We start from the raw sequence: 14,250 nt of genomic DNA on the forward strand, positions 1-14,250 counted from the left end.
ACCCATCTTCCTGGATGCCTCAGCTGGTCTACATTCTCACGAGTTGTCTCACTCTAGTCCCAACAGCCTGGTGCTGCTGGGGCCTGGGAGAGCCAGAGTGTGAGGAGGCCACCCTGTTCTGTCCTTTCTCCCTCACTGAGACTAGAAGGCCAGAAAGGAATGAATGTACCACCAAGGTAGGCTTTAACTGAGTAACAGGGATGTGAGCCTGTGGTGAGGTGGAGGCCTAGTGTAAACCTTCACAGGGACAGTGAGGAGGGAAGGGAATGGTCAGGAAGCAGCTGGGGAAGGGAGAGGGGGTCTGTGTAGCAACCTAGGGCAGCTGCTCCAATGAGAAAAGTAGACATTGGGACCCCTCAGCATGTTTAGTTCTTGGTATTAACTTTAAAGTACACTAAGATTTAGATCATGTAAATTATGTATTGCACACAGAAAATTTCTTCAGTTGTCTTTTGCTCAGCCACTATTTTCTGATTCCTTTTTATTCCCAGAAGAGCGGAAACTCCAGAAGCCTTGTGGAGGCAGATGCATTTCCATGTGTAGCTATTTGAAAGTTCTTAGTTTTTTTTTTTTTTTTTTAATAAGATTATCTGTGCGGATCCAAGTCTTTTCTTTTTTATGGGATATTTTCAGGTATCTAATGTTTGACACTCAAATAATGAAAAATTAAATAACTAAACATTTCAAGTGTCACTAATTGATTTTCCCCCTTTTTTGTTATTTTTGATACTGTATGCAGCAAAACATACAGCAGTTCAACAGTTTCTACTTGTATCATTTAGTGGCAATAGGTGACATTCTTCAAGCTGTGTGACCATTCTCACCCTCCTTTCCTGAGTTGTTCCTCTCCCATTAATATAACTCACTGTCCCCTAAGGTTCCTATCTAATCTTTCGAGTTGCTGTTGTCAATTTGATCCCATACAGATAGTTCTTCAAAGAGCAGAATGCTCACAGCAGACTTTTTTTTTTTTTTTTAACAAGTTAAGCTAAACTGTTTTTCAGATTTAAGAAGAAGACTTCAGGGGATATTTTGGGTTTAACGTTTAAAGATTATCTCAAGACAGTAATCTCAGGGGTTCATCCAGCCTCCATGGTACCAGAAAGTCAAGTCCATGAGAATTTGAAATTCTCTTCTGCATTTTCCCCATTTTGATCAGGATTCTTCTGTAGAATCTTTGATCAAGATGTTCAGTAATGGTAGCTGGGCACCATCCAGCACTGGTCACACAGCAGAGGAGGCGGTTCATGGTGGCAGTTAGCCACAGATTCCATGTCCTCCTCCTATTCCTGACCCACCATCTTCCTCTGCTGTTCGAGGTGAATAGAGACCAGCTGTGCCTTGGATGCCCACTTGCACGCTCCTCTTAATCGATACTGAGATGCTATTTGAACTCTTCTCTGTTGGTTTAAGGTTTTTAGAGTAAGGAAAGGAAGTGGGCAAGTGTGATTGACTGTACTGAATCCTGCTGGAATAATCGCTGACTGCATTTTTTTATGTGTGCCCCAAACTCGGGTGTATTATCACCAACAAGATGGGTCATCAGTGTTAGTGTGTATTTTTGAATGAATATTGTAGGCCTTTGGAATGCATTATGAAACATTTTCCTGATTGGTCGCCTTGTTCTTTTCATTTGTGAATGTGTTCAATTCACGCATGCTACTGCAGTTGCAGCTAAATAACCTGCTTTTGTTTGAGAACACTATTAACTCTTTCGCTCTTTTTTTCTCTTTCATCTACAGGTGTTAACTCATCCCGGTGGACTAGAAAGAAGACATTTATACTTTTTACTTGCATTTTCAAATAGCACCTAACCATGGTCACTATATTTTCTTGAAACCTAACTAACCCACACTTGTTCATAAACCTAGAGGTAGTTTTTATCATATTACATGAAATGATAGACATGGTTTTTAGTTGGTTGAGAGATGAGGATCATAACATTTAAGTAAAGTGTCTCAGATTTAAGCAGTAGAAGCTATTGGCTTGAATAATCTGAGAAGCAATTCTTACAGCTAAATTTCAGGTTGTGAACAAACACGTACACGGGTACTGTCAGGAATAGTAACTGGTTGTCGCTCACGAGTCCTCGTACAGTTCCAGCCTAGCTTGATGGTAAAGATTGTCTATTAAAGATAAGGTTTCCATTAAATTTCTACCTGGTTTTCCTTCACTTTTCATCAGATTTACAAATAAAATTCAAAGTATCAACATGGACTGCTTGCTTGTAATGCAGATTCTGAACTGAGAATTTTATTTTCCCCTCCATGTCCCCTTTTAGAGCAGAAGGAGAAACGTGTGTGGAGTTCAAAGCCATGCTAATTGCAGTGGGCATCCACTTGCTTCTGCTGATGTTTGAGGTTCTAGTCTGTGACCGAATTGAGAGAGGAAGCCATTTCTGGCTTCTGGTCTTCATGCCGCTCTTCTTTGTCTCCCCCGTGTCTGTCGCTGCTTGTGTTTGGGGGTTTCGACATGACAGGTCCCTAGAGGTAAGATTTCATATGTTTAATAATGCTATATATGATGCATTCGACTGCTAACCAGAAGGTTGGCGGTTCAAACCCACCAACCACTCTGCCGAAGAAGACGGGGCAATCTACTGCCATAAAAGATTTACCCCCTCAGAAACCCAATCGGGGCTGCTGTGAGTCGGACTCAACTTGATAGCTGTGGATTTGGTTTGGTTTTGGTGTCTAAGCATAGGGGATACACAGATGAATAAAGTAGCGGTCCTAGTAATGCTAATAATAGTAGAAATTAGGGTAGTGTTGTTAGGTGCCATTGAGTCGATTCTGACTCATAGGGACCCTGTGTACCACAGAACAAAACCCTCACTACCTGGTCCTGTGCCAGCCTCACGATCTTTACTGTGCTTGAGCCCATCGTTGCAGCCACTGTGTCAATCCATCTGGAGGGTCTACCCCTTTTTTGCTGACCTTCTATTTTAGCCAGCATCATATCCTTCTCCAAGGAATGTTCCCTTCTGAAAACGTGTCCAAAGTAGGTGAGATGAAGTCTGGCCATTCTGGCTTCTAAGGAGCATTCTGGCTCTACTTTTTCCAGGATAGATTTGTTCGTTCTTCTGGCAGTCCCTGGTATTGGAAATAAGGGTAGGAAATGAGATGTGTTGAGCACTTACCGTGTGCCAGGAATGGTGCTAGGCACCTTGTATGCAGTGTCTTATTAAATTTTCACAACAACCCTGTGAAGTAGGTGCAGTTATCATCCCTGTTTTCCATTTGGGAAAAATGAGGCGGCCCAGAGAGGGAAATTACTTGTTCCTGGCCACACGTTAGCGGCAGGGCTATGGTTCCACTTCAGTCAGCCTGACTCCAAAGCCTTGTGCTTAACTGCGAGGAAGCTGAGGGCCCAGAGCCACGTGCAGATGGCTTGAGAGGAGAACTGGAGGGTACAGACTCTTTGCTTTCACCAACTGGCTGAAGAGTGGAGCAAGGAGACCGCAGTTTGGCTGGAAGGCATCTAGGAGGCAGAAGGTGTTTCAGGGTATGTGAGCGTCAAGCATGTACCCTGAGGGGAAGGTGCCAATTGAAAGGAGGCTGATGGGTCAAGGCTTTCTGGGAGCCAGAGGCAACAAGACCCAGAGTATCAGGAAGGGCTTGCTCTTGAACGGGGCAGGGCTTCTTAACTCTGGTCCTGGAGGAAAGACCTCCAGGGTTGGTCAGTAGGGGTACAACCTGGAGGGAAGGTACCTGTGCCATGCGGGCCACCCTCCCTACAGCACCTTAAACGATCGTCGGACCACCCCTTTATCATCTGCACTACTTGCCTTTGGCTATCTGCTAGGTGTTATTGAAGATAGTCATGTGGCCCATGAACTGGGTACCACGGATTTATAGTCCCCAGCTTCCGTCTGACCATGCCTTCTCAGGAGACTGGCGGGGAATCTTACTCTTTTTACACATAAAGCACAGATACATGCATAAAGATACAAAACATTTGTATATTAAACTTTTGTGGTGATGGGCAATGAGGGAAAAAAAATCCACAAAACCCCCTGGAGTGATGGTGCTAATGAAAACCAGTGTGAGAAGCAGGGAGCTAGGCCCACCCTCCCCTCTGCAGCGGCCACCCATCTGGCTCTGTGGTACCTCCTGTTTTCCAGTAGTCATGCGAAACGCTTGCCTTTTAGAGATCTCCCGCTCTCCTTTGCCACTGCCCATTCTCTCACCACCGTGTCCTGGCGCCCCTCAGCCTTCCCTCTGGAGCTTGTCCACACTGTCCAGGAACTTTGGGCTCATCTTAAAAAACAAAACATCAACCGTAGAACCCTGGTGCTCCTTTGCTTGGCTATGGCGTTTCTTTCTCCCTTCCCTCCATAGAAATGCCCTGCACGTGGCTTGAAACATCCCGAGACTCCCCTAGCGCCTGGTGGCCCCCACCTCTACGGCCACCTCTGTCTTAGGTTTGCGGAGTTCCTCTTGCTCACTGACTCCTCCCCCGTTGCTGTCGCGTAGGGTTCTAGTCTGGGGGATGCTCTAGTCTAGCTGTGTGCTCTTTCCCGAACCGTCTTGCTCACACTTCCTGCTTCCACTGCCACCTAGACGTGGTTAACTCCTAAAGTCTTACTTGTAAACGAATTTCTGCACTAGCTCCCAACACCTTCTCCAACTTGCCCTAAATCTTTATTCTGTGTATCCGTGAAAGGGACCATCTCCACCCAGTCATCCAGATCTTTTGACGTTCTGCCTCCATTGCTTTGCATGTTTCTTCTGTTACCTGAGCAAAAGCCCTAGAACCAAGCTGGCAGTCATTTCCAAAAGCTGACAGTGAAAGGCAACCACTGAGATGCAGAGATGTTAATTGGGACCTATGTGGCCATTGTTTCTTGCTGGGGGCAAGGGTATTGTCAGCATTTTTGGAGGGAACTGTTTTGAATACAACTGTGTGGTGCGTTGCAGGACAGTCACCATCCCTGGTCTCTGCCTGCTAAGTCCTAGCAGTGGCCCTGCCTCCCCAGGCCGGCCTTTGACATCCCAAAATGTGCCCCTGCACATATCCTAGGGGAGCAGCGGTGCCCAAGTGGAGAGGCCCTGAGAGGGCAGGGGCTGAGAAGGAAGTTTAGGAAACCAAGCAAAATGGGAGACTTTGCTTTTTAGAAAGCAAGAGCTGGAAACTTGTGTGTTCCTAATGCCAAACCATAGAAGTACTTCCTGGCGTTACATGCATGTCATTCCTTCCTGTGAGAATGAACAGTGTGTCAGGAGTTGAGTGCCCTCGTGGCTCTTGTCCTAGAAGGAAGGCCCCTCACAGAGTTCACCTCCCACAGAGATGGGAGGGAGCAGTGGCGGCTGTGTAGGCAGGGAAGGAGAGGGAATAAATCATACAGAGGCTAGAGGCGTGAGAAAATCGATCCTCTTGAGTGAGTTAGTGGTAGTGCAGGTGTGACTGGAGTGTGAAGTGGGAAAAGGGAGTTGAGGGAAAGGAAGACTGAAGGAGGAGATTGGGCTGAATCGGGACCAGAGTCACAGCTCTCAAAGAGCATCTGAAGCGCCCCGGGGCACCCCAGGTGTCTTGGTTCCCTAGTTCCGCTCTAACAGAAATACCGCAAATGGGATGGCTTTAGCAAACAAGAGTTTATTCTCTTACAACTTTGGAGGATAGAAGTCCGAGTTGCAATTGTGAGGCTCTAGGGCCTGGGTGAAAGCCCCTTGACCTTGGGCTTCAGCTGTGCCTCTTGCTCCCAGCCCACTGAAGCTGGAGGCATCTCTTCACTCAGACAGCTAATGGCTGCTGAGGTTGACAAACCCGAGGTTGACAAACCCAGTGTTGACAAGTGAGAAGGCACAGTCCTGATGTTACCAAACCACACGGCTGGCCATTTGTTAAGTCCATTAAAAGTCCCAAGATTGGCAGGGCAACATGGCAAGCTGCTGAACAACAGCTCAGCTACCTGCAGGGTTCAAGCATGCCTGAAAGCTAGAGACCTTCCTCAAAGTTGCTTCTTATATACTGGAAGCAGCCCACGTCCCTAAAGCAGCTACTCAGCTGCTCTAGTAAATTCCACCATGGGGTTAATTACCAATCTCACCATGGGGAGTAACTACATCCAGCTGCCCAGCCACTCAACCAGGCCCAGCCAAGTTGACACATGACTTTAACTACCACGCTGGGATAGTTTCCGTTTGCCATTTCTTGGGACAACGTGTGAACTAGTAGCTCAGAGTAGCATATGGCTTTCTTATTAGGTCCCGTTGCATATGTTCCGTTGCTAATGGTTGTGAAGCTGGGCTTTGGCAGTTGCTAGGGTTGAAAATCATTGTGGAAACCTCTGGGCTTTGTGTCTCGTGGTATAAAGTTCCGATTTTCATTCTGTGGGCTGTGGAGCACGTGGAAGGATGGCACGTGGTGCCATCATGCTGGGTATCACTCCACCTTCAGGGTGGAGCGCAGCCTGGGGGGTGGGGCATGTGGGTAAGGGGACTATGGAAGGGGCAGGGCTGGGTTGACGAGAAGCCTGAGCTAGGAGGTCAGTCGTTGACTAGAAAGCAGACAGGAGTCAGGTGTGCAGGTGGGACTTGGTGACTGAATGAGAAGTGTGGGACGCGGATTCTGAGTGCTGTCCAGCTTCTTGCTCGTAGTCAGGGTAATTAGACAATTTGGCACCTTACAGAGATGGGGGAGGGACAGGGTTAAAGGTACAGTTTGGTACTGGATTCATTGAGTTGCCTGTTGGACAGCCCCAGGGCATGTGGACAGCTGGGTCAGGCCTCTGAAATTAGGCAGGTTGGAGACAACTTGGAGAACCAGCCAGGAGGAGGCAATGTGAGTTCATTCTCTCGCCAGGGCGGTGTAATGAGTTCAGGTGGGGGCACATGTGTGTATGTGTCTCTACTGGGTTCACACTCTACATGGTGGTGCCCTAGAAGCCAGGAGGAGAGTTTGAGGCGGGAAGGAGTGGCCAGCTCTGCCAGGGTGCAACTCTGAAACTGAAACACTCTGACACCACAGTGGGGGGTAATTGTCACCAGGATGAAGCAGTGGAAAGACCTAGTGGGGGGAGTTGAGGCAGTGGACGTTAATTTCCTGTGCCTGCTCACAAAGCAAGGGAAGGAGAGAGCCAGGGCTGAGAGGGCATGGGATCAAGAGAGGGTGGCTTTGTTTGGTTTGGGGCTGGTTTTATTTTTAACAGAAAATCATTGAATTTGTTTCTGAACTGTGGGGAGGATCAGTGGAATAGGCAGGGTTAAAGCTGTGGTGGGGAATCTCTGTTTTGATATTAGCAGAAAGAAAGGGTGGGATCCCCAGTAGCCCGGTAGGCTTGGGTAAGAGAAGAGGAAGTGCGGGGATGGTTACGGATAGAGATGCTCACTGGTGGGACAGGAAGGAAGCTTGGCAAATCCACTGCTCAGGCTTTGGGCAGCATAAAGAGTGGGGCCGCCCGAGCAGCAGGGACAAGGCGCACACCAGCAGCAGGTCGCTCTTGGGGACAGCACTGCTTGGCTCCTCTGATGCCAAAAACCAGTGTCACTTAAAAAGGTTTTACTGGATTGTGATTTGCATTACCTTATAGTTTGTTAACCAAATCATTCCAGTGTTGAACACAGCTTTTCCTTTGTTTAATTCTTCTTTTCCTTTTTAGTTAGAAATCCTGTGCTCTGTCAACATTCTTCAGTTTATATTCATCGCCTTAAGACTGGACAAGATCATCCACTGGCCATGGCTTGTACGTAACCTTCTAAATCCTTAAATAAACTTTTCTTTTTATTGTAAAAGTCATTCATGTGCCTTGAAAGTTGGGAGAGCTATAGCTAATAGGATAAGAATCAGCCCTGATCCTACCACTGGGAGATAACCATGGTTCGTGTTTTCTGTTTCCTGTTTGGGTTTTACTGTTTTGTACAGAAAGCTGAGATCATACTGTATGTATGATTGCATATCCTGCTTTTTGGTTTTAATATCGTTATCATCACATTTCCTCAGGGCAATTCTTTATAAACAAACTTTAACGTTTAATTCATGCAAATTACTGTTCCACCATCCACCTATTTCTGAATATTTAGTTTTTTTCCAGTGTTTTGTGATCATAAAGCACGTTGCTGTGTTTATTTTTGTGCATAACAGTCTTTGCCTGGTTTGGGGATAGTATTTGCAGGCACAACTCCAGAAGCAGTAGTACTGGGTTAGAGCGTGGGAATTCTGGGGATTCTCTGGTACGGCTGCGCTGCCAGCTTGCTTTCCAGAAGGGTGTGTCAGCGCGTGCTCCTGCAGGTGCTGGAGTCTAAGGCAAGCTTTGAAAACTGTGGCTCCAGTTAGTGAGTGTTTGGTTCACATTGACAGTGCAGGGACGATGGATGGCGGTGAATGGATGGATGGACGGACAGAGGGTGGATGGATGGTATACTGCAAATGTGAGAATACTGTATGGTGTCAACTATTAAATGCATAGAAAGAAGATAGGGCCCAAAGGCAGAGGGGCTTCTTTAGCTCTTGGGGGTAAGTTGTACCCCAGCTGCTTGATGTTCACTTTCTGTTTTTGTTGTCAGATTATTTTTCTTTTGAATTTATATTTTAACAGCTTTATTGAGATATTGTTCAATACGGTATAGTTCTCCCATTTAAGGTGTACACTTCAGTGGCTTTAAGCATCTTCATAGATACAACCATCCCCAGAGTCAATTTTAGAACATTTTCATCTCTCCAAGAAGAAACCTGTGTGCTTTTGCTGGCTCGCCTTCCCCCTGCTTTGGTGAATGGAATTTCAGATGGATAGAATCATGGAGTGTGTTGATTGTACACTTTTGCACATTAGAAATTTTCTGTGGTGAACATGGTTTACATTTGGAAAAAAATTAGTAAAAAAAAAAATAATCATCATCGTTTAGGGGCAGGGAAGAAAATAAGGGCACACAGGCGCCTCCGTAATTAGTGCAGGCGGCATTCATAATTTCTGCCCAAAGCCTCTGAGCAAGAAGCGCTGTAGTCCCTGTGCAATATCTGGGTAACTCTGTAGTGACATGGAGGAAAGCTCAAATCAGGAGCACATACAGTTAGGGATTTTGAGTGTTTTCTGGAAGTTAACTGAGGGATTGCTCAAGCCCCAGTCTTGTGCGGGTCCCAACAGATGAAGCAATCTGATGACACGTTTGCCACAAGGGTCAAGTAAAGTAAGTAAGGCTGGTGAGGTCATGAGGATAGAACTTCAGGGACCGTGTGATGACAGAAGTGCTTTAGCAGGCAGAACACATAGTACTCCGTGCGTAAAATCTAGCAAAACCGACAGCCACCAACTAGCTGGTCAAGAGGATTGCAAATCAGATACCAACTGCAGAGGGATCTATGGATCTATCAGCAAAAGGTAAAACTAGAAATAGGGGAGATCTTGAGGACTTGAGAATGAGTAAAAAGTTCTAAGACATGACATCAAAGGCATGGTCCATACAAGAAAAAAATCCATAAATTTGGACATCCTCAAAGTCAAAGTAAAATGAGTGAAAAGACCAGTCACAGAGGCAGGGAAAGTATTTGCCAAGCACATGCCTGACAAAGAACTATTATCCAGAGAGTAATAAAGAATTCTCAGACTCAGAAATAAGAGAATAAACACCCAAATTTAAAAATTGGCAGAAGACTTGCACAGACATTTTACCAGAGAACATGCAAATAGCAAATCAACATGTGAAAAGAGGCTCAACTTCATTAGCCATCAAGGAAATGCAAATCAAAACCACCATTAAATGTCATTTCATCCCCACTAGGATCCCTGTGGGAGCTCTGTTGTCGTAATGCCTAAGGCATTTGACTGCTAACTAGAAGGCTGGGGGTTCAGTTCCACCAGCCACTCTGAAGGAAGATTGGGGAATCTACTTCTGTAGAGATACTGCCTTGGAAACCCAAGGAGGGGTCGCTATGAGTCAGATCTGAGTCGATGGTAGTGAGTTTGGTTTTGAGGATGCCTGTAAGGCGCTCTGCTGGTGTAGTAGTTAAAGCATTTGACTACTAACCAAAAGGTCAGTGGTTCTAACCCACCAGCAGTTCCATGGCAGAAAGATGAGGCAGTCTGCTTCCATGAAGACTTAACAGCCTTGGAAAACCAATGGGGAGCCAGTGAGTGAGGATGCCTATAATCAAAAAGACAATAGCAAGTGTTGACAAGAAAAGGTAGAAATTGGAACCCACAAAGATGGCTGCTAGGGATATAAAGTGCAGCCGCAGGGCTGGAAAACAACCTGGCAGTTTCTCAGGAAGTTAAGGCCAGCCTCCTCTGGTATTCACCCTGGGGGTAATTTACCCTTGGGAATTGCCAACTTGGCTTTACACCAAGACCCATGTGTGGAAATCTGTAGCAGCCTTATTTATGATTGCCTCCAACTGGAAACAACCCCCATTACCGTTCAGTGATTGGATACACAGATGGGTACATCCATACCATGGAATAGCACTTTGCAATATAAAGGAAACACCCGTTCATATATACACAGCGTCCATATACACACCACGGTGATGAAGCTCAAAGGTATTCTGGTTGAGAGAAGCCAGGCTGAAAGGTTGCGGATTGTCTGATTCCATGTCTAAGGTTCTACAAAAGACGAAAGTATAGTGCTAGCAGTTGTCAGGGTATCTGGGTGGGGAGAGTGTGTGACAGCTAGGCTGGCATGGGGCATTTGCAGTGATAGAACCATTTGGTGTTCATTCTGGGCATGGCTACTTAAATCTGTACATGTGTTAAAAGTCACAGATTTATATACAAAAGAAGAAAAGTCCAGAGAGCTGGGCCAGAAGGTGCCTCCACGCTTGTCCTGCGGGCTGCCTGAGGTGGAGCAAGGTCCTTCCGGTCCTGCAGCATCGTCCAGAGCCCGTTTTAGTGTGGAGGCCCAGGCAGGGGAGGGCGGGCACCCAGCGTCGGGGTGGGAAATCAGCAGGGCTCTGTGGAAAGCTGGACAGCTGACAATTCCAGGGAGTAAGTTCCCAAATCCATTGCCAACTAGCTAGAGCCTCAAGGAGTTGGGATGCTAACAGGACTGGATGACAAGCAGGGGAGGGGACGCAGAGGCAAGCCGTGTCTACCAGCAGAGTGACCAGCAGAGAACATTCCAGAGCGCAGGCCCTGTGCCAAGTGTACTGTGCTGTCCCTCCAGCTGTTGTGGAAGGTGGGACTGCCCATATTGAGTCTTGCGCTGTCTTGACTGGGGAGACCCAGCAAAGCTTTTCCAGCGCTTCCGCCTGCAGAGCTGTCTCTCTTGCCCTCAGGTCGTGTGTGTCCCCTTATGGATTCTCATGGCCTTCCTGTGCCTGGTTGTCCTCTACTACATTGTGTGGTCTGTCCTGTTCCTGCGCTCCATGGACGTGATTGCGGAGCAGCGAAGGACACACATAACAATGGCCCTGAGCTGGATGACCATCGTCGTTCCGCTGCTTACTTTTGAGGTACCTTCTACGGGGCCATTTGACACCCTGAGCCACACCCTCCCAGTAACAGTGGCCAAACACCCGGGGCAGCCAGCCCCTGCACAGATGCCTACAAGAGACAGTTGGGAAAATGAGAATAGCCTTTCCTGTCTCGTGAGAGGGCTCCTGGTAGCCAGCACCCACTCCTAGTTAACTGCTGCTGCTGCTGCTGTTTGAAAAGGAAAGTTGGGCTTTGTATTTTACTTCTGTGCAGGATTGTGTCACAGGCACTGTTTACTCCTTAGCACAAGCACCAAGAGACCTGCCCGTGAGAGGCACAGGTCTTGGGGACTACATGGGCTTAGTCATGAAGAGGCCTGGCCTCTGGGCTGCCCCTTCCTGACTGGGTGGAGGGTGGCCAGGCTTTGCTCTAGTGCTCACGCCCCTCCCTGAGACCTGACGAGGGGTGTCTGGCATGACGCTGGCTGCAGACTTCCTCTGACCACTCCCAGATGTTGCATCAGCATGACCTTGGCTGTTTCTCTTGTAGATCTTGCTGGTTCACAAACTGGATGGCCACAATACATTCTCTTGTATACCAATATTTGTCCCACTGTGGCTCTCGCTGATCACGCTCATGGCAACCACCTTTGGACAGAAGGGAGGAAACCACTGTATGTATATGGTATTTAGAAGCCCTCGGGGATGTGTGTGTGTGTGTGTGTGTGTGTGTTCATGTTTGCCTGCCCACGCTCTAGGGAAAGAGGAGCCTGAGGGCTCCGGATGAAGACAGCTGTCTGGGAAGCTGGGGCCGAGGTGGTTCTCAGGTCTTCCACCGGCTCTCCCCTGGCCAGCACCACCCTTGTCGAGCGGTTTGGGCTACAAGGTGAGGAATGCCTTTCCAAGCCCACGGTGCACCACGCTGACGTGAAAGGATCTGGGAGGGGTCCCATTCTCTCGAGGCTTGGCGCCGCTTTGTGCACATGCCCAGAGGCTGCCTTTCTGAAAGCCAGTGCAGGTGACAGGAGACCATGACTGCAGCCCAGGCTGTCTTTGTGGGCTGTGCATCAGAACCAGTGCCGAGCTGCCTGTCCTGTGGTGCAACAGGAAGACAGGCCTCCAGGAAGTGGCGGAGGGGCCCTGAGAGCCCAGCCTCCTGCTGGCCTGGGCCAGCACATGCTGGGGATGACAGAATTCCTCTACTTGGATGACATTCTGTATCCCACATGAATCTCTGGACTCCTCTCTCAGAGCCTGGCAGCATAGTCTAGGTGGCCAGAGGTATTTGACCGTCACTAGAACCGTGGTTCTCAAGTGTGCGTACGCACAGAGTCCTCTGGAGGGCCTGGTCAGGTTCCAGGATGTCAGACCACGTTCAGTCTTGGTTTCTGGGGCATCAGAATGAAGCATTACTGAGTACAACTCCACATTCAGGAAGAAAAAGGCAGGTGAAACTCAGTTGAACCTTGTTTTTGAAAAAGTACTTTCTTATTTTTCAGGGTGGTTCGGTATTCGCAAAGATTTCTGTCAGTTTCTGCTGGAAATTTTCCCATTTTTAAGAGAGTATGGAAACATTTCATATGATCTCCATCACGAAGATAATGAAGAAACCGAAGAAACCCCCATTCCAGAACCACCTAAAATTGCTCCTATGTTTCGAAAGAAGGCCAGGGTCGTCATTACACAGAGCCCTGGAAAGTATGTCCTCCCTCCTCCCAAGTTAAACATCGAAATGCCGGATTAGAGCCGCTTCTTTCCAGGAGGGAATGTCGCTGGATCAGACACACTCCTCCCCCAGCCTCTGCCTCTGTGTGCATCCTCCAACCAGGACTGGAACTGCACCTGGGTCTCCAGGGACGCTCATCTCATGCCTTGTTTGCATTCAAAGCCTATCTGTGTCTCCCCATCACGTGCCACAGGGGCAGAGGGCACTGCACCGCATGGTGGGGGGGTGTCAGAGGAAAGGTGCTTTAGGGAGACATTACCCTCGAGGAGGGGAGAAACGGGCTTATCCCCCTCACAGGGTGGCAATCAGGACGAAGCAGGGGTGTCTTCGAGGATCTTTGATAAAATGCTCAACTAGAGCATGTTTGGAGAGCGTGTGTCGGCCATGATGGGTGAACCAAACGTCTGCTGGGCCTAGGCGTTAGGCGCCAAATACATGTCGCTGTCGCCCACTGGTTTGTACATCTTAACAGGCCTCGTTTCCAGCGCCCTACCCTGGAGGGCATTGCTCTTGGGCCGATTTTACTCACAGCCTCCTTGGTGAGCCCTTTGTCATGGAGGAACTCCAAGCCTGTATAGTATTTATACAAAGATTTTAGCATTGTGACAGATGGTGTGAAATCCTACTCTGTACAGTCTATTTGGTTAAAGTATTTTTTTATCAGTGTGGACTGGAGATGGACATGCTCTGTGTAGGAGGGAGGCCAGTAGCATACCAGCCACCCTGTAGGGCCACTCCTATGCGGGACATAGCCATTCACAAAAGTGAGCTTCTCCGGGGACAGCAGCTGCTACTGCCAGGACGTCTACTGCAAGCAGGAAAAGGCCTGGCTTATTCTCCAGTCTGGGGGCCATTGGTTTGGCAAACACGACAGACCACTACCTGAAACGAACCATGTAGACGGTGGCCAAGAACCAAACCTGGCCAACTGAATCATGGGTAGATCAAGTCTGCACCTTTGGGACTGTGGTCACGAGAGCGCTTTAGCCAGGGTCCCATTCTTTCACTCTGACAGCGCTTTGGGTAAGCGCTGCTGGGGCAGCCACGGACCAAAGGGGGAAATCCAATTAATTCTTGCAGGTAGGAGAACCTTCAGCCAGAAAACAAAGGCAGCATTTTCTAAAGGAGGGAAAGAGGAGGGCTGACGTTCTCAGGCAGGAGAAGCGAGGAGGATACCC

General features: G+C 48.0%; 1 protein-coding gene across 1 annotated transcript in view; it reads left to right on the forward strand.

Annotated features, from left to right (window-relative positions):
- Positions 1–13,090, forward strand: part of TMEM185A (transmembrane protein 185A) — a gene marked incomplete at its 5' end in the record, with an annotated part of 13,895 nt that extends 805 nt beyond the window's left edge. The window contains 5 exons of the mRNA XM_007959194.2: positions 2,282–2,489; positions 7,601–7,684; positions 11,209–11,385; positions 11,897–12,020; positions 12,846–13,090. Of these exons, the coding sequence (XP_007957385.1) occupies positions 2,282–2,489; positions 7,601–7,684; positions 11,209–11,385; positions 11,897–12,020; positions 12,846–13,090 (838 nt within the window). The remainder of the gene's footprint in view (positions 1–2,281; positions 2,490–7,600; positions 7,685–11,208; positions 11,386–11,896; positions 12,021–12,845) is intronic.
- Positions 13,091–14,250: the final 1,160 nt, after the last annotated feature.

Source organism: Orycteropus afer, unplaced genomic scaffold (assembly GCF_000298275.1).
Source record: "Orycteropus afer afer isolate SDZICR_OR568_19922 unplaced genomic scaffold, OryAfe1.0 scaffold02007, whole genome shotgun sequence".
NCBI classification, from domain to species: domain Eukaryota; kingdom Metazoa; phylum Chordata; class Mammalia; order Tubulidentata; family Orycteropodidae; genus Orycteropus; species Orycteropus afer.